Below are 23,961 nucleotides of genomic sequence, written 5' to 3'. Positions count from 1 at the left end.
TAAATTTTCATATTCTTGAAAACAAAATGTTTATCACTTCCACTATGTATTAGGAGTCATCTTTGGCTGGAGAATCTGAGAATCTGATCTGTTTATAGTTGTCACACTATCGTGACCATGGCTGGGGACTGCTCTCCCTTTTCCTCTGATATATAACATTTCCCAGTGCTTATAGCACAATGTAGATAAGGCTGGAATATTTCATAAGCCTTTACCAAAGGTAGGAGAACAAGTAAAAAGAAATAAGCATAGAGGGTAGCATGCAAGGAGATGATTTTTCATATGAGATCTAGTTTTAGTCTTCAGCTTTATTTTCTTGAGTTCCTGGCTTGCCTCAAATCAACAAAAGCCACCTTCTCTCTACCACTCAGGAGAACCTTCAAGCATATATAGACTCTAAATTTCAAACTGAAAGAGAGGATCTCATGATTCATACTGGGAGTGCTGCCAAATGGGTGTGGTGTGTGCCTTCCACAAGAAATCCTACCTAACTGTATTCCAGTAGTCTCTGTGAGAAGACGACGATCCTATCTAACTATATATATAAGTAGCCTATCCTTACTAGAGTTATGTGGGTGGGGTGGGAATCTCTCGTAAGATTTTTATATAATGAATCTGTATATTACACTTATGTACATTTTATCCCTTTGAAAATATGGGATTATAATGTTTTCTAATTAAAAGAACAAGGGGCTAGAATTAGTAGACCTGGATTCTAGTCTTAGTTGCCAGTAGTAAATCGTCTCTTTTAGGAAGTCCCTCAATTATTCTACAGTTTTGTTATGAGATGTGGATATAGTCTATAGTTTTATGATTTTGACTATCATTAGATTTAAAATTATAGAATTCATACTTGAATCTTTCTTTTTGTGATACAGTAGTCTATTTTGTATGATATTGAGATATTATTGAGGAATACAGGCCCAATTACTGTTGTGATAAGAAAACATGACCCATTTTATAATGATACATTTTATAGGACAGGTTCTCTATTATACTGACAAGTAAGACCTGCATATATTTAAAAGGGGATTGGAGGTTACTGTGAATTTATGTAAAGTAAACTTTTACCCCCATATCACATATAAATTTAGATGTTCTTAAACAACTTAATTGCATGTATTTAAATCTATACTTACATTCTGTATTTTCTAATTTTATTTCTTTCATGTTTTTGGCATTTTATTGTAAAAAATTTTAAGTTAGCAAACAAAAGTATCATATGTTAAAGTATTTTAAGAGCAAGTTATTTCATACTCATAGTTAAGATTGATTTTTTATTTCTACTTATGCATAATATATTTTTTTTTCAGAGTGAAAAGCTTTTGTTATATGATACAGTCCAGAGTGAATTGGAGGAGAAGATAAGAAGGCTTGAAGAGGATAGGCACAGCATTGATATTACCTCAGGTAATGGGAATGACATGATGGTGATGGTTTACCTTAAGTGACACGGAACCTGTGGTTTACTGTAGTGTCTCATAATATCCTAGTCCCCTAAAATAAATGTTTTGTAAATGAAGTGCCCTAATCAGAGGAGAAAGGGGAAAATGTTTAAAGAATTTGATAGGCTTGTGATTGTTGCTTTGATTTGAATTCATATTTCAGAAGGACATAGAAAATGGAGCACATGAAAAGGGACAAAAGAGAAGTTGACAGCAACTACAGGAGTAAGAATAGTACACTATAAGAATAATAAGAATATTTTATAATATATATGTAATATAATTTATAATATAAGAATAGTATTAGAAGACAACTCCAGTAAGTCTTTAAAGTCTAAGTGTTAAAAGATCAGGTAGAAGAAGGAATAAAAACCTTTTCTTTTTGGTATCACACAAATTGGAAATTACAGGGAGTAGATTTTTGTTTTAGAAGGAAAAACTTATTAATAATTAGATCAGTCCAAGATTGAAATTGCTTTTTCAGGGGTATTTCTACAATCTACATTGGGTGGAAGGCTTTCTACATTGGGTGGAAGATATACTGGGTTATCCTACAGGTCTCGCATGTATATTATTTTATCTCTTATAAATTGTATTTCTCTGGTGTAGAATAGGCACAGTGGAGTCAGATAAGCTGAATTCTAATGCCATTGCCCCAATCCCTACTACTTGGGTGACCATGAGTGACAGTTACTGTAGCTTTTCTTATTCAGTCCCCTCATTTGTAAAACTGAAATAATAGGAATACCTACCTCAGACATAGCTTTGAGGATTAGGTGACACAATGCATGCAATGTATATTTAACAAAGTACCTGACATATGTTCATCAGTTACTAGTCATTAAGTACCAAGTTTATTTTTACTTTAATAATGGCAGAGGAAATTTTATGAATATATAGCTGCTCATTATATAGTCATATGTGTATATACATAGCTTATAATGAAATTTTCTGCCATGAAAATACATAGCTTTTTCACCCCACTTTTATCTTCAAAGATTAGCTAATACTTAATTTTTATTTACTTGCCAGAACTGTGGAATGATGAGCTTCAGTCAAGAAAAAAGAGGAAGGATCCTTTCAGTCCTGACAAAAAGAAGCCAGTTGTTGTTTCAGATATCCTTTTCTAATTTTTTTTTTTTTTTGCTTTGGTATACACTTTTGCATTGTGCACATCTTTGTAATTTTTATTAGTATAACTGACTTTATTTATATGATCCTGTAATAGGTAAAAGATGATTTCCAAAACTGAGGCAGAAGAATATAATTTAGATTAAGAGGGGTAGGGAGGGAGTAGAAATTTAGTCACGATCTCAACTTTGAAAATATGGCTTTGTAGTTCACAACGGCTTCGATATGAATATAGAATGATTAATTCACATGTATTTTTTTTAACATTTTTCAGTGTTTCTGAAGTTGGAGTGTCGTTATTTATTTATTTTACGTTTTTGTTTGTTTTTTGAGAGAGAGAGAGAGAGGAGCAGCAGAAGGAGAGGGAGAGAGAGAATCTTAAGCAAGCTCCGTGCCTCATGTGGAGCCTGGTGTGAGGCTTGATCCCATGACCCTGTCATCATGACCTGAGCCAAAATCAAGAGAGTCAGACAAAATCTTAATGGACTGATAACCCATAACCCCCCAAACTGGAGTGTCTTTAACTTAAAGTAGTATGTGCTTTCAATCTTGGTGTCCCCTCACCTCCCTGACTTTTCCCATCCCTACCTCAAAAACAGTGATTAGGTTGGTGGTATATCTTACAATCAGTGATCTCCTAGAAGAGAAATGGTTATAGCTGAATATATTTACCTGAAAAAAATATAGATATAAAATATATATATGAATATATTTATCCTGGTACCAGAATATATTTATCCTGATACTGAGTTTTTTGGAGAATAACTTGAAGTCAGAATTTGCCATGCCAAAAGGATTATGTCCACAAATCATTGTTCCAATTCTCTGAAAAATAGAAGTTTGGAAATAAAATTCAAAGTGTGAAATTCTTTTTTTTTTTTTTTTAAAGATTTTATTTATTTACTTGACAGAGATCACAGGTAGGCATAGAGGTGGGCAGAGAGAGAGAGAAAGGGAAGCAGGCTCCCCACTGAGCAGAGAGCCCGACGCAGGGCTCGATCCCAGGACCCTGGGATCACGATCTGAGCTGAAGGCAGAGGCTTTAACCCACTGAGCCACCCAGGCACCCCAAAGTGTGAAATTCTTACAGTTAAATTGACCTTGACTTTTTCACGTCCATATATAGTTTATATGCTACAAGATCTTGATATTCTTGAAGACTGGACAACAATTAGGAAGGTATGATTAAAAAGCAATGAATATGAATTATCTTTTTATAGTCTACTTTTTAAGATTGTCGATTTTCACTAATACATCAAAGTATGATTATTGTTAATATGCCTTACTTTGCAACATTCTCTCTATGGCAGTTAATACAGATATAATCCACTGTTGTGGACTGGAAGAATATTTTAAGAGAGACACATCAGCAATTTGTATTTTTTCCTGCAATAATGTAACTAATTTATGCAAAAGTACAGAAAAGCATTTATTGAGGTTGCCCAAAAGTAATAAATAATCTTTCTGTGCTTAGTCCTTAGGCCAGTCCTGGGCATTTGTTGAATGAATGAAAGTGAATATTTCAAATCCTATTGTATGTCTTGCATTCTGTCATTGAACTTTCAAGAATTATAGGATTTTCTGTGCTTGTTTGAAAGTGGAGACTTATGTCTTATATTAAATTTGTCCGTTTTCAGAAACTTTTTAGTTGCAAGAGATCAGTTCAGGTATTGATGACACCTCTAGGTGAAATGGTTATTCTTTATATTCCTTGTGGTCTTGGACATTAAAATTTATTAGAGCAGCTGAAGACTATATTTCACTGTTAGCTACTGAGGTCATCAGTAGTGTTGTAGACATTAAATAGATCCCAAAATGTGCTTTCAGTCTATAAACTCAATGCCTTTCTTCTTGTTTTAATTAAGGCAATGGCTACACTGGGTCCGCACAGAGTGAAAACAGAACGTAAGTCATTTAATCCAAGTTCAGCAATCTTCTCTGTGGGGACTGGTTGAATAGGGGTTGTTAAGTTATCCACATATTAAACAGTGCCCCCATCAGTGGTTACATTTCATCAGTGAACACTACTTCTGGAAATACAATATATTAAAATCCTATTTAAAATTGGCAGTAGTAACTGATAATGCACCTGCTTCCCCTTCTGGCACTTGTGTAGTTCACTGACGATTTATTGTACATTCTATAACTTCATTTTGTCATTATATTAAAACTTAGTTAATTATATAAGAAACGTAAGAAATTAAATTCTCTCTCTTTTTTTAAGATTTTATTTATTTATTTCACAGAGAGAATGGCAGTAAGAGAGGGAACACAAGCGGGGGAATGGGAGAGGGAAAACAGGTTTCCTGCTGAGTAGGGGGCCCGACACGGGCTCGATCCCAGGACCCCCAGGATCATGATCTGGGCTGAAGGCAGATGCCACCAAAAAATTCTTTTTTTTTTTTTTTTTTTAAAGAGATTTTATTTGAGAAAGCAAGAGAGAGAGAGCTTGGGGGAGGGGAGCACCAGAGGGAGAAACAGACTCCCCACTGATTAGGGAGCCTGCTGTGGGACTTGATCTTGGGACTCTGGAATCATGACCTGAGCTAAAGGCAGATGCTTAACCAACTGGGCCCCCCAGGCACTCTCTTATTTCTATTAGATTTACATTTGTTATCTAAGAACTATTTTTAGTACTTTTTTCTATTAGATTTACATTTGTTATCTAAGAACTATTTTTAGTATTTTTTTCACATATATGCATGGATGGATGTTACTTCTTAATGTTCTGCAGTTTTTTTCTTCTGACAATGTCTTACTAATATAACAGTTTTTGAACTGATCCCTTTAGCACCTGTGAAACTGGAGAAACATCTGCACAGTGCTAGATCTGAAGAAGGAAGATTATATTATGATGGTGAATGGTATATACGTGGACAAACAATATGTATTGATAAAAAAGATGAATGTCCTACAAGGTAAAAATGATCATTTCAGCATTGCTCAGTAATTACAACATTATTGTCAATAATAATGTAGTGTATTCATAATGCACCATTAGTTGCCTATGGATCCTTCTTTTCTCTTGGCATATGATTTGGTTAGCATGTGTGTTCACCAGTGTTAATATTTATAGACCAATGTCACATAGTAAGTTCTTGAGCACAAGCGTTAACACAAGAGGAAATGTTGGAATTATTTAGCTCAGGTAAGTGGTCCCATTTGTTAGTTCTTACGGTAGATGAATTGTTAGGATTTTAATATTATGATCTTTACACCAGACTGTTACAAGTTTTGACTGGATATACTGATCATTAACTTTTTTGGGTGTATTACAGTGTTTTGGATACAAAGAGTATTAATTAAACTAGGAAAGGAATGGAAAATTCAAGAGAGCCTTAAGAGTTATAGTATAACTTGAAAACTGAAAGCTACCTTTTAAAGGACTCAATCTGTCTAAGCTTAAATAACTTTTCTATAATTGTATAGCCTTCTAAGTTTTTCTTTTATTTTCTTTTTTAAGATTTAATTCTTTAAGTAATCTCTACACCCAATCAAATCCACAGCCCCGAGATCAAAAGTCACATGCTCCACTGACTGAGCCAGCCTCCCTGATAGCTTCAAAGTTTTATCTGGTTGTAGCCTTTGGAAAATACTAATGCTAATCACTGCTTTTGTTCCTTCAGTAGTTTAGGATTTATTTCTCTCAGAATGGTAGCCTTCTATACTAAGAAAATATCTTTTTCTAGGTATGAATGGTAAATGCGGTGTTTGTATTTAGGGAAGAATGCTCACTTTCCAAACACAGTAGATTTACTCAGACTGTAATTTCATCTGTAAAGTTTTATGATACTAAGAGCATTGTGTACAGTAACTTTACTCATAGAAGCCCATTGAGCTAATTTCTAGGTTCTATGTGCTACCCCTAGATTCTCTGCTTTATCTTACCACTTTTAAGACATTTTACTGACTACTTAGCATAAATATGATTTAAAAAGAAATGAAATAAGAGGATTAAACACAAATCTATTTTTAAAAATATTTCTACATAAAGATAAGTAGTGTCAAAACGAATCCATAGAAGTACCATAGATGGTTTGACACTGGAAATTAGGCATTGGTATTTCTAAGATTTCCTACACTGGACGTTACATGTAAATGATGCATCACTAAATTCTACTCCTAAAACCAGTATTACACTATATGTTGACTAGCTAGAATTTAAATAAAAACTTAAGTGCATACTCTGAAAAAATAAAGCATTTGAAAAAAAATTAAAAAACACTGACAAGATTTCCTACAGCCAGAGCTGATATAAATTGGAGGTGTAGTACTATGTGATTAGTTTTTTTTACTCCACTTGTTTTTGGGGGGTGGGGTGGAGTGGGGATATAGTAGGAACAATGTGCATTTAATGCTTCTAATAGTAAATATGACCAATTCTATTAAGGAGAGAAAGGAGATTGTCTCTTAAGTGTTGCTGAATTTGATGTTTTCGACAACGTGCCCTGCTGCTAGTGGTAAATGACAGTTATATACCTGAATCTACTCTTGCAGTCTGGCTATTTTGGTTTTATGGCTAGTACTCTAAAAGGAGTGGCAGAGGCATATTGCAATTCATTCATTCATTCCTTTTTCTCCCCCCCTTTTTAGTGCTGTAATTACAACAATTAACCATGATGAAGTTTGGTTTAAGAGGCCTGATGGAAGCAAATCTAAGCTTTACATTTCACAGCTACAGAAAGGAAAATATTCAATTAAACATTCATAATCATGATTTAAGTGTTATCTAAAGCTACCTTATTAGTGTTATCAAGTGTGATGTGCCATGGGAGTTAAAAATGTATTCAATAACTTAATATTCTCATCAAATCATGAGAGACTGTATTTGTAGGTAGTACTCTAAGTAGACCTCATATTGATATGTCAATGAGACCGTAATAAAAACTTAATCATGATCATTACATTTATTTGCCTTTTAGGTCCAATGACCAACAGGTATATATAGTAGGGATTTCTTACTAAACTTTTTTCTTTGTTTTTTAAAAACATGGAAATCCATTTTATCTTTAGTGAACTCTGTTGCTAAATGGCTATGTTTGTCTGCAATTTCTTTGATTTTCCATATCTTTGTCACTCATGGTGTTTGTAAATAAGCCTGATAAAATGTTTCCTATAAATGGTTTGTACTGGTACATTAGTGTTAAATGAGAATTGAAATTTAAACATATGTACGTGAGTATGTATATATGGCATCATCAGCTTATTTAGAACTGATGGCCTTTCTTTACAATCTTGTTTGACCCAAAATGAAGCTATTGGGTTTGAAAGCTAAAGGGAGCACTTTTGTAGACTAGCAGCTTTCCTTCTCTTCCTTGATGGTATGGTGGTGACCTAGTTTTACAAATTGTACTTAATGTTAATTAGTAAAATTAGTGTCAAGTAATAACATGCTTTACCCGTATTTCTCGTGAGCCTTTTGAGGGCAAGGCATTCATGATGCCGTGTGTAAGTGGTGCATAGTAACTGACGGTTTTGTGTGCGTGCTGTTCATGTCTGGCCTTCTGAAACAGATGTTTAGTAAGCATTTTCCAGAGGTAAAACTAGGTTCTTATTTTATTCCTAGGGCAAAGTAGACAGGGATAATATTCTTGAATCTATTCCAGAATTAGTATTTTTCTCTTTGGTGTTTCTACACTTTAAGGCCACTTGGTGCAATTTAGAAAGTATTGGCCTCTCTTCCCTTAGCCACATGCAAAATTAACTTCTAAAACCTCAGGAACAGTACAAAGAATTGAAACCCTCAATATGGCAGCACAATTGGCTGTCGTATATATTAGGGTACAACCAAATCAAGTTTTCCTGGTGGTCTTGTGCACTTTAATTTGTTATAATGAGACTGAGGAGGATGAGGAAGAGAGCTACTTACTAACACATAGGGCAGGAATCTCTGCATTATTCCGTTTGTTTTCTTACTATTTTGCCTCTGCAAACATCTTTCTGTGCAAATCACTACTTCACAGTTGCCAAATGTTAAAATATTTGACTTCTGAAATTCGTTATCAACAAAATTATATACTTTGTTCTGTTTCTAATTAACCTTAGCAAATGTACATAATGTCATAATCCTGTAGTATTTGACAGTACTTATGTATACAATGTTTCATAAGCATTTTTAATAAGATTTGTATTTTTAAATTTAGTATAATAAAAAGATGTGTTTGAGTGTCATTTGTAGTGTCTTGAATTACTCGTGTGTGAGTTCTTTATAACCTGTCCACTTCTAAGAATGATTTCAGCCAATTTACATTAATAGGTACAGAGAGTTGGAGTGTTGAACAAATATTTCTGCTTCCCTACACCATTGTTCAACCTCTACTGGGGGTATATTTAGGTATTCAAGATGGCCAAGTTATACTTAATTTTAAAATATACACATATGTTATACTTTAATAAAAATGCACCACATATGTTGTGAAATTCTAAATAGAAAATCTTAATTTTACAAACTATGATTGAGTGCATTTACTTTGAAAACATTTAACTATAATCATCTCTAAAGTATTATAAAATAGATTTATAAATATTTTTGTATTTTATATTGGCAGTATGTCATCAGACTCTGATCAAAAGATTTAGGAGGACTGTTAGAATCTGTGAAGTGTGATATTATCAGTTGCTGCTGGTCTTGTCATGTTTATAATTAGCCTCTGTTTTAGGATCAGTTTAGGGCCTTTCCTGCCACAGCTCCCAGTTTTTCATAATCAGCCCACCCCTTCCTGCCACTTTCTGTTAAAAAAAATACCCCAACCATCACGAATCCAATGCATCACTAATAATTGTTAGTAAATTAAGAGCACACTCCTCGGAGCACCTGGGGGGCTCAGTCGTTAAGCGTCTGCCTTCAGCTCAGGTCATGATCCCAGGGTCCTGGGGTCGAGCCCCACATCTTGCTCCCTGCCCCACAGGAAGCCTACTTCTCCCTCTCCCACTCCCCCTGCTTGTGTTCCCTCTCTAGCTGTGTCTCTCAGTCAAACAAATAAATAAAATCTTAAAAAAAAAAAAGGCACACTCCTCATTCTGTCCCTTTCTCTCGTCGGCAGCCTGAGCAGTGAGCACTTCTCATTACAGCCTTCCGGAGGCTGTTCTGAAATACACATTGGTACTCAGAACTCAAACACCACTCAGAGAACTATGTACCCCTCACCGATAATTATTTGAAAATAAAAATGGGTATTCGCTGTTATTTTGAAGATTTTATTTGTGGACGCAGTAAGTTCAGTACACTAAAACTGAGCTCAAATGAATTTATAAGGTAAAAAAGTAGATGCAGGATGAATACACTAGTTAGGATTTATGTAGTCCCATGCCAAACTGAAATATAAACTATTTTAATTGCTAAAGATAAGGAAATCTAAGTTTTTTTTTTAAATGAAAGCTTATAATGGGGTTAGGGAAAAATGCATATTCCTTATACTGTCTTTATGGATGAACTATAGGAATTGTGGCTGGTAGGTCAGATGGGATTAACTGAGGCAGTTTACCCTATTGGTGTCACTGTGGCCCAGTCTTGCTCTTTACTTCACAGGCCCAAAAACTTGAACTTTATTTCTATATCCTGTAATGGGCTGAACTGTGCCTCCCACCTCCTTCACCAAATTAATATGGTGAAGCCATTATCCCCAGCACCTCAGAATCTGACTGTATTTGGAGACTGGGTCTTTAGGGAGGTGATTAGTTAAAATGAGATCATTTTAGGGGGGACCCTAATCCAATCTGACTGATAGGAGGAAATGTGGACATCAGACATGGGCATACAGAGCAGACTGTGAGGACAGGGCAAGGTCAATACCTGCCAGGCAAGAAGAGAGACCTAAGAAGAAACCAAACCTGCCAACACCTTCATCCTGGACTTCCAGTATCCAGCACGGTGAGAAAATAACGTTTCTGTCATTTAAGCCTCCTAGTCTGTGGTATTTGGTTACCGCAGCCCTAACAGACTGGTAACATGCCCCAAAGAGACAGCTCTGGGGAGGGTAGGCTGACCAACTCACAGAGGTTTGAAGGGGCAGCCAAGCGTCAGTTTAATAATATAAATTGGTTAAGTATAATTGAGAAGGAGTCTTGACTCCTCAAGTCTGTTCTCTCCTTCTAGGAAAATCTGTGTGAAAGCAACCTTGTGATCAGGATACTTGTTTTGGTGAAACAAGTCATCAGTTCTCTGGTGAGGGTGTCCCCTTCCTGGCACTGGCTGGACACAGTGCTATCTTCTTCATTTTGACTTTTTTTTTTTTCCTGGCGCCCTGCTGACCCAGATATCTCCCATTACTGGGCTGTGCAGGCCTTGCTTACTTCCCCCCCTTAAGTTCTTTCTGTGCTGTAGGCTCTCCCTCTCTGGCCAGTTTATTGGACCAGAATGGGCCCTGATGCATGCGCAACCAGTGGTAGTACTATAATTTTTAATGCTTGCCATGTACCAAGAACTGTATTTGATGTGTAAACCCAATGTTGTTATTTAATATTTTCATGTTCAAAACAAAATGAGCATAATGTGAGAATTCTAATGTGTTTACTCTTTATAAATGTATCATATATTAGGAATTTCTGGTCATGAGGAATTTCTTGTCATGAGGCAAAATACTATGACATAATTTTTTTGGAGTGTTCTAAAACTGAGTTGATTTTATCTCAAGTTGCTAAACTTTCTGAAAAAAATGTGTGTGTATCTCTCCCTTCCTCCCCACCCACCCATCCACCTATATTCATCCATTCATTGATCTATCTATCCATTTATCACTAGGAAGCAACTGTAAGTCTCAAATTTCTTTGCTCCTAAACTTGAAGCTAATGTATTCTCTTTCAAAGACATTTTATTATTAAAGGTCAAAGGAAAACATTATGTAGTAACAGTCTTTAAAGTAAGTCTTTAAAGTTTACTTTGCCTCTCCTTATCTTTTTTCCTGTGTCTGATAGAGTTTTGAGGTGGGTGCCCTTGCCAGCACACTGTTGCTTTCTTTTGAGGACAGAATTTTCATAATTCTAGTCCAGAAGCAGGCCACATGGTAGCTTTCCATCTCTCCCAGAAAGATAACAGTTTATGTTAAACTGCTTAGAAAACCAAATCCTTGAGCAGAGGCTAAATGATATCTGCTATTAGAGGGATAGGAAAAGAAATACCCTATTTCACTTATTATTGAAATAATTAAAAAATGCCATTGTTAATGGCAAAAACAGTAAGGTGCTTTTGCTTGTTTGAGGATAAATTTATGATTTCAGTATATTATGCTTAAGTACATCTAAGGAAACCACTTATTAAGGAAAACTGATTTTAAAAAAAGACTTTAGGAACTGTTAAAATTACTTATTGACTACGGCAATTTTTTTTAAAAAGATTTTTATTTATTTATTTGACAGACAGAGATCACACATAGGCAGAGAGGCAGGCAGAGAGAGAGGAAGGGAAGCAGACTCCCCACTGAGCAGAGAGCCTGATGTGGGGCTCGATCCCAGGACCCTGAGATCATGACCTGAGCTGAAGGCAGAGGCCCAACCCACTGAGCCACCCAGGCACCCCGACTACAGCAATTTTTTATTTGAAGCTTATACCCCATGGGGTTAACTTATATTTTATAATTACATATGTGTATATATAATAACGGTGTCCCACAACACAAGGGCCAACTTGGTTTGGGTCTTTCCTACACCAGCTTGAGCTGCACCCTCTTATGCCCAAGGGTTCTGTTGGGGGTCCTCCGGCATATAGGAGGGGGAGCTCACTCACCCACCTTCCTTTTCTTTAGAGCTCGCCTCTCCCTCCTCCCAGGTGCAGCTGCTCAAGGGAGTTCTCAGCACCAGTCACAGCGCAAGCCCCCTCTCTGAGCATGATGCCAAGGCAGGAGGAGAACCCAGGAGGAGAGCCTGCGCTCTGGTCACTCTGCCTGCAAGATGCCTCCTGTACTCAACTGGTTTTCCGACTTGCTCTTTTTCTACCTCCATTTTGAGCTTCAAAAGATTCTGTAAGATTCTAGCCCTATACTGGTTGTTTTTCTGCAGGTAAATAAAATATGGCATAGCGGGACCTATTACTTACACTAAAGGAATAGGATGTGTATTCTGCTGCACTTCTCGTTTTCTTTTCTTTTTAATTTTTAAATTTTATTAAAAAAATTTTTTTTTATTTACTTATTTGAGAGAGAGAGAGAGAAAGACAAGCAAGACTCTGCGCTGAGCACAGAGCCTGACCCAGGGCTCAATCTCTCGCCCCTGAGCCCAAACCAAGAGTTGGACGCTCAACTGACTGAACCGCGCAGATGCCACAATCCTTTTTAAATATAATATGTCTTGGTGATCATTCCCTACCAGTCCCCAGAGATCTACCTCATTCTTTTTAATGACTGCATGGTATTCATTTTATGGAATAACCACGTGGAATTCCATGATATGGAACTGATGAACATTTAGATATTTCCTCTCCTTTTTTCTTATCAAACAAGACTGAAGCGAATACTCTTGAACATAACATTCTGACCTTGGGAAAGAGTCTATTTTTCAAGCGCAATTGCTTGGTCAAGTGCTAAGGGATTTTTATATTTTTTTAGATATTGCCAAATTTCCCTGCAAATAAATCATACCAATTTACACTCCCAGTAACAGTATACAAGGGTGCCTATTTCTCCTTACACCAGAAACACTGATTCTGGTGATAATTAATTTTTTCTTCCACCGTCTCTGTTTGTTTATTTATTTTTTCTTTAGGCTGCATGATGACCCTCATTCAAGCCTTTTGCAGAGTTTTGCCTCACTTCATCGGCTTCGGCTACCATGTGTCTTCTGACAATCCCAAACCTAAATCTCTGCTCTCATCCACGGTGTATATTGCACGTTACCTGTGGGGCATCTCCAGCTGCTGGTCACACTTTTTGAACTTCACACATACAAATGAAATACTACCTCTTCACATCCCTCCGCCAACCCCAATTGTATTCCTCCTCTGTTCCCACCCTTGATTCATGCTGCTGTCCCCCCTGATTCAGGCCTTGGGCAGGCTGTGGCAGCCAACGAAACTCATGGGCTTCAGAGCAAGACTAAGTGTGTGTGAACTCTGCAACTTACCAGCTGTGTGACCGTGGGCAATTTCTTAACCTTCATGTGCCTCCAAATGTCCTCATCTGAAAATGAAGACAATTTTAAATGTTCTATAGGTTGTGAGGTTTCAATGAATTAATACATACCATGTGCTTAGAATACGATAAATCCTAGGTAAGGGCCATTAACATATTTCAACTCTTTATATTGAATTATCAAGTCCTATAGATTTTAACTCTGAAACATTTTCTGAAATCACCCTCTTTTGTCCTATGACCCAGATGCTGCCCCAACTCAAGCCTTTAGTATATTTTATGGGGATGCTTGTGATAGCCCAATTGGTCTTCTTGCTTCTTGCCCTTTTTCTTTATAGCAAATGTTATATTTCTAAAACCCAGAATTTATTATTATTATTATTATTTTTTTTAAAGATTTTATTTATTTATTTGAGAGAGATAGACAGTGAGAGAGAGCATGAGCGAGGAGAAGGTCAGAGAGCGAAGCAGACTTCCTATGGAGCTGGGAGCCTGATGTGGGACTCGATCCCGGGACTCCAGGATCACGCCCTGAGCCGGAGGCAGTCGTCCAACCAACTGCGCCACCCAGGCGTCCCAGAATTTATTATTATTATCATCATCATTATTACTTTACTCCCTGCTGGACCTCAATTCTTTGGTCTGCAGGGCACTGTAGTTCCACTTTTTCCAAGAAGGGCTTTTCCCCCAACGATGTGGATCCAACTAGAGCACACATTTCTCTCACGGTCTGCCAATCTTGGTTATAGTTGTTTAGACAAAGTGAGCATGTAACTCGGGCTGCCCCGATTAGAACTCTTTGCTGGGATCTTTCAAGCTGTGACTGTGGAAATAGAAATCGTCTCCCTCTCCTATTGAAACTGGGAAGACAACAAAGTTTGAGAATTACAGGCAATTAATTTTCCTGCCCTGTGTAGAAAGACAACACAGGTTGCTGAACAGACGGAGGTCAGACAGATAGTCTCCTGGTGTTTGACTTAGTGCTTCCAGGTGACTCACGTTCCATCTATACCACGATCTTTCTCATGTCACATGAGTCTTCTAATAAATTCCCCTTTTGCTATTTTTTTTTAAGCTAGGTTTCTGACTCTTGCAATATTTATCACAAATGCCAGGGCTTCATTTTCTGTTGATTTTCATCTCAAAAATTATAATAAACTTTTGTAATTTCATCACAAATTCAAGGAGCAAAAGATAGGGATATTGATAGAGTTGCAAATGTATATGTGAGAAAGAGAAAACTAGGAACTGCCTGGCACTCACTGGTAGGCCTTGGAGTTCTCTTGTTGAACTTAAACAGCCTTATAAAGCACCAACATTAAACAAGGCCACTTTTGACTGTGATGAAACGAGACAAAAAAAAAAAACAAAAAAAACAAACCCAAGACCTTCTCCCCCTCACAAGCTTGTCTAAGTCTAGAGAGAAACAAGGTCAGTCTGCAGACAACAAAAATAGGAAACCTCGGGCGCCTGGGTGGCTCAGTGGTTAAGCCTCTGCCTTTGGCTCAGGTCATGATCTCAGGGTCCTGGGATTGAGGCCCACATCGGGCTCTCTGCTCAGCAGGGAGCCTGCTTCCTCCTCTCTCTGCCTGCCTCTCTGCCTGCTTGTGATCTCGCTCTGTCAAATAAATAAATAAAATCTTAAAAAAAAAAAATAGGAAACCTCCCCCTATTGCTAATATGACTGACTGCTGTTTCTTTACCAAATTACATCTTTGGCCTCTTTTCATTCCTCCTGTCTTATAAATAAAATTAATCAAGATGCCCAATCAGAATTGCCCCTGCTTCCTGACACTTTTTCAAGCCCTACCAAAAAAATCTCCTAATACACTACAATCCTGTAAGTCCTTTTTAAAATACCTTCTTTCTCAGATACCCACAGTCCCGTGTGGTGTTCCTTCACTGCAAGGAGCACGAGACCCAGCTTGTTTAACTATAGGTAGGTTCAGGGTGGTCTTTGGCTGGAGGGCATCAATACATGGAACACTGAAAACCGTTTTTTTGTTGAAGGGTTTTTCATTGGATTTAACCTAAAGATCCTTACATGTATTTTGGACAGTCTTCTAGGAGCTCACAGTGTATAATTATAGTTATAATGACTGATAAAACAAACTGTAGGCTTTGATTTTCAATTACACGTTATAGCAGAATCATAAAAGACAAGACAAAATGAAAGCACATTTCATGAAAGACATTTGTACTGCAATCTAAGTTAGAGAGCACTTTGCCTTCAAAACCAGAAAATAATGTTAATATTTCTACCGCATTAACCAGGGTCTCTCTCCTAGAAATGTAAAAGCTATAGTATTAATGCATTTTGATTAAAACCTGAAGGTGGCAGTAAATTCCTAGAAAACTAAGGGACTTGGTTTAGAATTTGTATTTTTTTCTTCTAATTATTAAAATTCATATAGAGAGACTGCAGTTGCATTTAATTCTATTGCGTACTAATTAAGGGATCTTCAGGAAGAAGATGAAGTTCTAAACTAGGATTATATTGTTATTACTGTTTACCAGCTGAAAAGAAGACCCCATGTAAAAGGCTTAGGAACATTGCAACGGATTATATGCTTTAGAGTTACTATAGAAACAAAGTATGCAATTAAACAAAAGGAAACATTAGAACTTTTAATACAGATCAAAGTACTCTGAAGGGATGTGGCATTAAAGTTTCTATTTGCCTATTAAATTTATAGTCCTGTTGGTAAACTTTTTGCCCCACACTTTCCCAATTTTATTTTCAATATTCTTAAAATAGAATTTTCTATGGTTGTGTTTTTCCCCAAGGATCTACTGATAATCAACAGATTCTCTAGACTTATTGATGAGGAAGGGCCTAACTAGTAATTTCATACAGAAAATTCACAAATAGCAAATTAATAAATATTAATTCATACTGGAAAATGAATTAATTTATTGATTTTTAAAAAAGACTTTATTTATTTGACAGATCACAAGTAGGCAAAGAGGCAGGCAGAGAGAGAGAAGGGAGGAAGCAGGCTCCCCGCTGAGCAGAGAGCCTGATTCGGGGCTCCATCCCAGGACCCTGGACACATGACCTGAGCCAAAGGCAGAGGCTTTAACCCACTGGGCCACCCAGGCGCCCCAATTTATTGATCTTTTATATAAAGATCTAAAACTAGGTTGTTTCATAGTTTCTTCTCTTGAGGGTAAACAATATCACTGGTACATTGAGTTATACCCAAAGTTATTGTGAGGTATTAGTAGGTACAAGATTATCAGAGCTTTGAAAATTAGGAACTGGGGGCGCCTGGGTGGCTCAGTGGGTTGAGCCTCTGCCTTCAGCTCGGGTCGTGATCTCGGGGTCCTGGGATCGAGTCCCCTGTCGGGCTCCCTGCTTGGCGGGGAGCCTGCTTCCCCACCCACCCCCCCTGCCTGCCTCTCCGCCTGCTTGTGATCTCTGTCTGTCAAATAAATAAATAAAATCTTAAAAAAATAATAAATAAAAAATTTTAAAAAAAGAAAGATTTCTATAATCCTTTTAGAAAAAAAGCTAAGCAGGTACTATATATATTAGTGTGTAAATGCACAAAATAGTTAATTTTGTTAAGCAAGGGAAGTGATGTTTATATTTTAAATATCTTTCTATAACTATGCTAATACACAGATAACTATCAGTTTAGAAACTGATGGGTGATTTGAATTTTCAAGATGTTATTTCATTCTTCCATTTAATTTTATTTAACTTTATTTTTAAGGCTGTTCTATAGTAATAAACTTAACCATGGTAAAAGTAAACTTAACTTTATAAATCCAAGAACTTATCTTTATTCTTCTTTATGATAATCTCTTTTAGGCAGTTAGAAATTTCACATAAAGACTGAAAGAGGATTAGTTATGAGTTTGTTTTGAGCAGGGAAAAATGTAAAGTTGGAAGCACAGACACACAGCATATATTTATCCCAGAAATACTGACACCTGTTCATAAAAAAAAGTCCAAAACAATTATTTTTAACATAACATTTATTCTCAACAATTACAAGTGAATAGTCCATTTCTTCTTCAAACAGTGCTCAGATTTGTTTGTAATCCTTGAAAATTTGTAATAAAAACAAAACAGGAAAAAAACACTGTAGGCTTTGTATAATTTTGAGGTGTTTTAATCTTGGTGCTTGAGTTCTATTTGGTTAGTTGAAGAACATAACACTAAATATAAATATAACCCCCTATGAGTGATCACCATCTTAAAACTATATACCAATGGGGTCTACATTATTTTGTTAATTGTTGACTAGTGGTAGTGAATACTGGATGCCAGCAGAGGGCGCTTTGAGGTTTGGCTGTTAAGAATTCCCACCCCTTGGTGGCTGACAAAGACTATTTGTCTTCAAACTGACTTCCTAAGAGTGAAGACATTTCTAGTATTTCTTTATTTTCTATGACTTATTGTCTAATTTTACAAACCCCTACACTGTCTGGCAAGGGATGAGAAGGCTATTTAAAAAACTCAGTGGCAGTTTCCAGCTGAGTGAATGAGCAGATATGTAAGAAATGGTCCCACGATGGGATGAGATTTAAGGGAGATTTAAGGAAACTCCCTGCATTTTTTTCTCTCAGCCTCTTTCAAACTCTATCACCACTATCAGCAGTTCTCCCCTACAGATCTGTATGGAGCCCAGAAATGAAAGCTTGTGGTTTTAAAACAGTTTAGTTTAGTCAATAAGAAAATGAACACCAAATGGAAAAGAGGAAGCCCAAGGGGGAATCAGTGCTGAAGTAGCTTTCTGGGCAGTGGCTGTCATACTTTTTGACAGAGAACATATCCTATTACATTCATTGTATGTATACACACATATACCATCCATACATCTAAAGCAAAAGCATCTTGAAGCAGAATTTACCTTTACAATGTATGAAAAATATGTATAATTTCTGTTGCCTTTTTTTTTTTTCAAGTAGGCTCTACATCCAACGTGGGGCTTGAACTGAGGACACCATGATCAAGAGTTGCATGATCCACCAAGTGAGCCAGCCAGGTGCCCTGAGAGATACATGACTTTTAAATAATTAAATGAAATATAGAAAATAAATTCTAACAGGGTTTTTCAAGGAAACTGACAAACTTGTTTGGTAATGGAAGAACAAAAGGCCAAGAATAGTCACAATGCTTCTAAAGAAGAACTGGATTTAAAATTGAGCAGGATAGAGACAGCAGAAATGAAGAAAAGGGAAGGTTCAGACTGAAGTGGGGTTTTGCAATAGAACCAGGAAAAGCTCAGAAAACAAACCACTCTATTATTGAGCCCCATACAAAAAAAAAAAACTAAAGAGGGAACTCTGTGATGTTAGAGAAGGTTTCCTGTGCCTTGCTTAGTGTAGATGTCCAGGGAAACCATTTTTATATAAAAATAACAAGTATGAAGGTCAAATCCCATGCAAAATTATTATAATAAAAAGAGAAAAAGAAGTAGAATAACTTGTTTCTATGCCAGAAAGACATACCCATGATACAGATCAAAACTGTGACCTACTATGCTCCCCTAAGTGAGGCTGAGCATCAGATATAAGACAACTGGAATGACATACAGAGAAAATCAGCATGGCTCCTGCATGAGGCTGACATGCACATTCGTGAAGCATTCCATACTTAAAAACAACAACAAAAAAACCCACAAAAAAAACCCCTGTGATCTGCTATTTCAAAATAACTAAAAGATATTAAGAAAATGTTACAAGACATGAAAAAAACAAAATACTTTAGTCTTCCCTTATTCACAGTTTTGCTGTCCGTGGTTTCAGTTACTTGAAGTCACCTGCGGTGGGGAAGCAGGTGATCCGCCTCCTGGCATATCATCGGAAGGTCCGTAGCCTCCTAACATTGCATAACAACACCGACACCACTCACCTCACTTCATCTCATCATGTGCGCATTTTATCTCACATCATTGTCATAAGACAGGGGAGTACAGTCCAATATTTTGAGAGAGAAACCACATTTCCTTACAGCATATTGTCAAAACTGTTCTATTTCATTATTAGTTATTGTTACTAATCCCTTATTGTGCCTAATTTATAAATTAAACTTTATCATAGGTATGTTCGTATAGGGAAAAATGTATGTAGGGTTTGGTGGAACAGAATATGCACAGATAAGCAGAATCTGCTCTATCTCATAAATAGAAAAACTCAGAAATGAGGTTACAGAACTCAGAAAAGAATAAAAAGTAAAGAAAATAGTTTTTTAATTTTTTTTCTAAAGATTTTATTTATTTATTTGACAGAGTGAGATCACAAGTAGGCAGAGAGGCAGGCAGAGAGAGAGGGCGAAGCAGGCTCCCCACTGAGCAGAGAGCCCGATGCGGGGCTCGATCCCAGGACCCTGAGATCATGACCTGAGCCGAAGGCAGAGGCTTAACCCATTCAGCCACTCAGGCGCCCCGAAAATAATTATTTTAAAAATTAAGACTAAACTAGAAGGAACACAAGAGTGAACAAACCTGGGGCTCCTGTGTGGCTCAGCTGGTTAAGAAACTGCCTTCAGCTCAGGTCATGATCCTGGAGTCCTGGGATCAAGTCCCATATAGGGCTCCCTGCTTGGGAGGGAGTCTGCTTCTTCCTCTCACCTCTCCCCTTTCATGCTCTCTCTCTCTCAAATAAATATATAAAATCTTTAAAAACAATTAAAAAAAAAGAGTGAATAAACCCATTACATATTGCCTTAAAAGAAACAAAAGGTGAAAAGAGCAAAATTTAAAAACAAAAACAAAAAAATCAATGAAGTACGAGATTGAAGGGATTCAAGAAGAGGAGGTAATAAATACTGAGTATGGAAAAAGAAGATTGGTTACCCGGATTATGGCACCCTTAAAGAAGCAAGCCAAAGTAAAAAAACAGAACAAATACTAAATAATCTCATTAAGAAAATTTTCCTGAAATAAAAAAGATTTGAATTTCACACTGAAAGCATAATTGAGAATACTAAATTAGAAGGACATATTCTAGTAAGATTACTGAATGAAAAGGAAAAGGAACAAACTGGGGGAATATCTAGGAAAAAAGAACATGTGACTTAAAAGGAAAAGAAAATTAGGTTACCACTGGATTTTTCAACAGAGTGCTTCATCCCAGAAAAATAGATTAGCACATTGAATATATTTAAGGAAATAAAGTGTGAGCCAAGGATTTTATATTCCGTAAAACTGACTTCAGAGATAAAAAGAATTGTCAAAAAACAAGAACCCAGGGAACATTATTCCAGTGAACCCTACATAAGGAATCTACAAGAGAATGAGCGTTACACAATAAAAATGACTAGAGAGACAATCAAAATAAGGACTGATAAGGATTAAATATACGGTTGACATAAATTTCAAATTAAAATGCCTCATTTTTCAGCTTATACCTATAACTTCATTGTAATATTCTATTTCTTACAAAGTCCACTACGAATTTTTAAAATTATATCACCAACAATTGTGTCACAAAAATCAGACTTGAGGGACACCTGGGTGGCTCAGTGGGTTAAGCTGCTGCCTTAGGCTCAGGTCATGATCCCAGCGTCCTGGGATCGAGTCCCACATCGGGCTCCTTGCTCGGCGGGGAGCCTGCTTCTCCCTCTGCCTCTGCCTGCCTCTCTGTCTGCCTGTGCTCGCTCTCTCTCCCTCTCTCTCTGACAAATAAATAAATAAAATCTTTAAAAAAAAATAAAATAAATCAGACTTGAATAAATGCATGATTCCTATCTGATTCTGCAAAGAAGTCACTCGTATCATTGATGAATTAGAGTCTTTCTAAGATATTTATTTATTTATTTAGAGAGTGCACATGAGTGGGGGGAGGGGGTAAAGGGAGAGGGACACAGAGAATCTCAAGCAGACCCCCCACAGATTGGGGATCCCAATGAGGGCCAATCCCACAACCCTGAGAAAATGACCTGAAATCATGAAATCAAGTCTTGATCATGAAATCAAGAGTTGAACACTCCATCCACTGAGCTACCCAGGCGCTCTGAATAAGATTCCTTTTTAACATGAATGAAGGTTGCTATTTTTGTTTCTGTTAATGTGTGAGACAGATGTGAAACAATGAAGACAGGTAAAAGAAGTTCACTCATTTGTCAATGATGCAAGTGACCTCTTTGATGAACTAGGTAACAGTTTTCAAATATTTCCTCATTTTTGAGGTGCTATTCAAAATGGCTACAGGCACAATATCCCTCTAAATCTATTTATTTATTTATTTATTTAAAAGATTTTATTTATTTATTTGACAGAGAGAAATCACAAGTAGATGGAGAGGCAGGCAGAAAGAGAGGGAAGCAGGCTCCCTGCCGAGCAGAGAGCCCGATGCGGGACTCGATCCCAGGACCCTGAGATCAGGCAGCGGCTTAACCCACTGAGCCACCCAGGCGCCCCTATCCTTCTAAATTTAATTGCATTATTAACATTCTCTGTATCACTTTCAAAGTCTAGACAATCATAAAAAACAAATCAAGTCCTAATTTGTTTCATTTACCAATTTCTGGGTGTGAATATTCCCACTCTGGTTGATTTCAGGATACCAATGTAATGTCACTGAATGTGGAGTTGAGAAACCTTGTGCAGTGGTCACCATTACATAATAATATAGTGTTTCTATAGTGTATCTATGCAGATAGAATAGATGTAAATAACATGAAAAGCATAGCGAGTCATAGCATGTAGCAAAATGATTAGGAACATCAGAGGTTTGAGTATTTCCTACCTTTACTTTTAATACCAAAAATTTAGTTTTGATAATGTACATGTTTAAAAACCAGCTTGCAAATTTCCTGAATATTTAATAGTTCGCTGTCCTGAGCTGGTATGAGCTGGTCCAGCACACCACTGGGTAAGAGGGAGATAGTTTAGCATGAAATGGTCTGAAAAAATAAATGGAGTATAATTATCTTAAGAATAGAAGAGTGGGTGAATTCTTAAGATGTCTTCAGGACCCATATTGGTGGTAATATTAGTATTATTATTCTTAGACTGCTGTCTAAAAATATTTGTTTATAAAATAAATGATATTTATATATTATATATATTTTATAATTTATATATTATAATATATTTATATATTATATATTTTATAATTTATATATTATAAAATATTTATAAAATAAATATAAACATTTATTTATAAAATAAATGAGTAGTTATGGGACGTATTAATTTTATGACTCTCTACATTCTTGAGAATCAGAATTCTCATATGGAAAAAGGAGATACAAAATATATAGAAAAGAGGTTACATAAAAGCTTGAGTTGGAATTGGAACTCTCATTCTGGATGCAACGAATAAACAGTGATCAACCCAGTAACAATAAGCATCTTTTGTGCCTAGATTGTGGTACAATCTATAATTCTTGGGACAATTTTCTTTAAAAGAAACTGGAGCTTGTTAAAGAAATGGTCAGATCTAGGAGTTGGGCAAGAAATGAACAAAACAAGTCTAGAATATCCTATATTACTAGATAGATAGAGAACTATCAAATCCCATTAGTCATGTCAATGATTCAGGGACCAGCTTTAATAGGCTCCTAATAGCTGCAAAATTTTGGACAACTGAAGCTCAATAATGACAAATATTACAACAGGCTGAAGCCCATCAAAATATTTAAATTGCAAAGTTCATAATGATTGTGTGTGTGTGTGTGTAACTTTGGGAAATGATAAAGAAACAATTCATTACCTTGAAAACTGATAGATAAAGGAACGGAATCCCAACATCTACCCTGCTTTTCCTACGTGCATTGCACCTCTTGGTGATAGAAGAGTAGATGAGGAGGGGCGCCTGGGTGGCTCAGTTGGTCAAGCGTCTGTTTTCCGCTCAGGTCATGATCCCAGGGTCCTGGGATCCAGCCCCACATCAGGCTCCCCGCTCAGCGGGAGTCTCCTTCTTGCACTCCCTCTACCTGCCACTTCCCCTGCTTGTACTCTCTTGCTTGCTCCTTCTCTCACTCTGTCTCACAAATGAATAAAATCTTAAAAAAAAAAAAAAAGTAGATGAGGAGAAGTGTGTTACTATAAAGGTAATCCAACAAATAAAATGACAGAATTTGCATATCACCATTTGGCAATTTCTAATGAAAGGCTATAAGCCCAAAACATCAATGGCTGCTAAGTTCACAAAATTAAGAGATCATCAGAATTATAGGTCTCTTATAATTCTGAACTTGAGTCTGATCCAGTCTCTGGATCTGAGACTGGATCTGGATCTGGATCTGGATCTGCCTTCAGCTCAGGTCATGGTCCTGGGATCGAGCCCTGCATTGGGCTCTCTGCTCGGCAGGGAGCCTGCTTCCTCCCTCTCTCTCTGCCTGCCTCTCTGCCTACTTGTGATCT

The 23,961-nt window shown here is 36.8% G+C and overlaps 1 protein-coding gene and 1 pseudogene across 1 annotated transcript in view; both read left to right on the top strand.

The window, feature by feature from the left end:
• Positions 1-8,747, top strand: part of BRMS1L (BRMS1 like transcriptional repressor) — a 33,996-nt gene extending 25,249 nt beyond the window's left edge. The window contains exons 5-10 of the mRNA XM_044230189.1: positions 1,314-1,410; positions 2,478-2,561; positions 3,691-3,755; positions 4,442-4,481; positions 5,368-5,494; positions 7,170-8,747. Of these exons, the coding sequence (XP_044086124.1) occupies positions 1,314-1,410; positions 2,478-2,561; positions 3,691-3,755; positions 4,442-4,481; positions 5,368-5,494; positions 7,170-7,287 (531 nt within the window). The 3' untranslated portion in view covers positions 7,288-8,747. The remainder of the gene's footprint in view (positions 1-1,313; positions 1,411-2,477; positions 2,562-3,690; positions 3,756-4,441; positions 4,482-5,367; positions 5,495-7,169) is intronic.
• A 10,400-nt stretch (positions 8,748-19,147) lies between these two features.
• Positions 19,148-19,248, top strand: LOC122894911 (annotated as a pseudogene).
• Positions 19,249-23,961: the final 4,713 nt, after the last annotated feature.

Source organism: Neovison vison, chromosome 13 (assembly GCF_020171115.1).
Source record: "Neovison vison isolate M4711 chromosome 13, ASM_NN_V1, whole genome shotgun sequence".
Classification (NCBI taxonomy): Eukaryota; Metazoa; Chordata; class Mammalia; order Carnivora; family Mustelidae; genus Neogale; species Neogale vison.
Note: the sequence above shows the minus strand (reverse complement) of the source record. Positions and strands in the feature narration are given on the sequence as shown.